The sequence below is a fragment of the Geospiza fortis genome, unplaced genomic scaffold (genome assembly GCF_000277835.1).
Source record: "Geospiza fortis unplaced genomic scaffold, GeoFor_1.0 scaffold53, whole genome shotgun sequence".
NCBI lineage: Eukaryota > Metazoa > Chordata > Aves > Passeriformes > Thraupidae > Geospiza > Geospiza fortis.
In genome coordinates this window covers 1,961,626-1,964,059 of record NW_005054305.1, presented here as the reverse complement: position 1 = coordinate 1,964,059, position 2,434 = coordinate 1,961,626, and the positions used below count along the sequence as shown (strand labels likewise).

At 43.3% G+C, this 2,434-nt stretch overlaps 1 protein-coding gene across 1 annotated transcript in view; it reads right to left on the bottom strand.

Annotated features, from left to right (window-relative positions):
• Positions 1-217, bottom strand: part of MIB1 (mindbomb E3 ubiquitin protein ligase 1) — a 77,275-nt gene extending 77,058 nt beyond the window's left edge. The window contains exon 1 of the mRNA XM_031066604.1: positions 16-217. Within this exon, the coding sequence (XP_030922464.1) occupies positions 16-217 (202 nt within the window). The remainder of the gene's footprint in view (positions 1-15) is intronic.
• Positions 218-2,434: the final 2,217 nt, after the last annotated feature.

Sequence of the window (2,434 nt, the reverse complement as noted above, 5' to 3'; positions counted from 1 at the left end):
GCCCGGCCCCGGGGCTGTGCCCGAGGGAAGGGCCGGGCGCGGAGGAGCCAACCGGGGCTGTTCGTCCCTGCCGGGAGGGCTGCCGGAGGCTTCTCAGGGTCCCCAGCCCGGCCACTCCTTCTGGAATCGCGGCGTCCTGGTGCCGAGTGCTGTGGCGCTGCCCCGCCCGGCCTTGAGGTGATAATGCGGTGGCCGAACCGGCGGCCTCCTTCTCCATGCACAAGGTGTTCCTATCGCCTATGCTTCAGTGGCAGAGGGATTATCAATTCAATTGTAAAAACTAAGTCATGAGCCATCTACCTTAGGTAAACCACGGAACTATTGAATGGTTTGGCCTGGAAGGGTCCCTGATGATCATCTGGTTCCAACCCCCCTGCCATGGGCAGGGGCAACTTCCAATAGACCAGGTTACTCAAATCCTCATCCAACACAACCTTGAACACTTCCAAGGATGGGGCATTTTATGAATCTACAATTCTATGATTCTAAACCTGTGTACTGATTTTCTCATTTTCGATTCACTTTTTTTTCCTCCCGTCCCATTTTATTTTCAAACTGTGGAAGTGAGGCTTGTGTACTACCGAGGTGAGGTTGGTGGGGCCATACTTTGGTACCCAGGAGCATTTTAAGCTGGTGTTCAGGTGCTCCAGCCTGCCAAAGGGAGGAATCAGTACCTCCACCTGCCCTTCCCACCTCAGAGGTTCCTTCGCAGGGGATGTACCTGCTCAAACTTTGAGCCAATACCTGCAATGCAATTCTTCATAAACTCTCTTCACAAACTCTCATAAATTCTTCATAAACCCTCTTCATTAGCACTCTCATGACACTCAAGGATTTCCTTTAACTCCATACAACCTTGCTAATATTTTATAGAATATGATTAATTTTTCCACAAATTACAGATCTTAAGAGAAGCTGCTGCTGCTGCTGCAGTTCAGCACCAAGGCATGTGGGTAGATATTATCCTGGAGCTTCTTCTCTCCCAATAATCCTTCTGACAACTCATGCTCTATCACAATAACCTGTGCCTCTCCTCCTACTCACCTGTTTTTTCTATCAGATGATTTACTTGCAAAAACCAGAATCTCTAAGGATGCCTGGATCATTTCAGAGGTGGCTTAGACACACAAGGACATGGAACACACACATGGAACCCAGTGGCTATTAGACTGAATGAGACTGCTCCCTCAATAGCTGACAGGGAGTTCTTTACCAGCTCAAAATACAGAGTCTTGTACTACTTTGAGTGGTAGAAAATAAAGGCTGGATACACTGGGCTGATGAATTCACATGTCAATGAGTACATGAATAATTTTTGCATTTCGAATCTCCTCCTATATGGCCACAAAGTTGTGGAAGTTGCAAAATTGTCATTGGCTACATGATTCAGTTCTCAAGAATCCCAAATATTTTACTGTATTATCTCTTTAAATCATACTTTGTATTCCATATTCTGTGCACCTGTTTCACCAACTAGTAAAGAAGAAAAAGGATATTTAGCTCTTAAATATTTTATTTTAATTAGCCTTCAAAATAAGAGTAAATACTGTTTTCAGATGGAGATTTAAAAAGTCACATCAGGGCATAGGAAAAGGATATAGCTTTGGGGAAAGATTTTCAAGTTAAGTTGGACAGTTAGTGGTCCTATCTTGATATTTTTCTGGTATCAGCCACAAGAATATACAACAGCCTTAGTGCTAGAATAATAAGCAAGAGAATCTAATTCTGAGTAAGGACCACAAGGGTGTAGATAGAAGAATCAGAATGTAATAGCAAAAGGAAGAAGAGAGCTTTACGTTTTGAAAAGAAGCTGAACTAAGATAAGAAATAAAACAAGTAAAAGTATAAACAAGATAGAGATTCCATAGGAAGTTGGATCCAATTAACATATTGTGACAAGAAAAGCAACAGACACTTCATTTTCAGAGATGTGTCAGCATTTTCTTTAGAAACTGGGAAACTAGCTACCATAACACCTTAAGGAAAGAACTCATTCATTTTTCAGCTGAAAAAAAACCCTTGTAGACTTAAGGCCTTTTGTGAGGCAGGAGTTAGCTCCTTGGCTGGGTGGTTGTGCAGAATAAATGCATGCAGATTTGCAGTTGTCTCTAACAAGTCTCTGGTCCCTCAATAGGACTGTTTTCTTCTCCTGATATATGCTGAGAGCTTCTCATATCTCCTAAACTTGCATTTGGCCCTAATTGCACAGAACAGTCATTTTACAGAAAAGACGAGAAAGGAGAAGGAAAGAGAGCTGGAAGGGAAGAGGAAGAGGAAGAGGAAGAGGAAAAAAGAGAAGAGAAGAGAAAAGAGAAGAGGAAGAGGAAAGAAGAGAAGAGAAGAGAAGAGAAGAGAAGAGAAGAGAAGAGAAGAGAGGAGAGGAGAGGAGAGGAGAGGAGAGGAGAGGAGAGGAGAGGGCAGGAGAGTAGAGCAG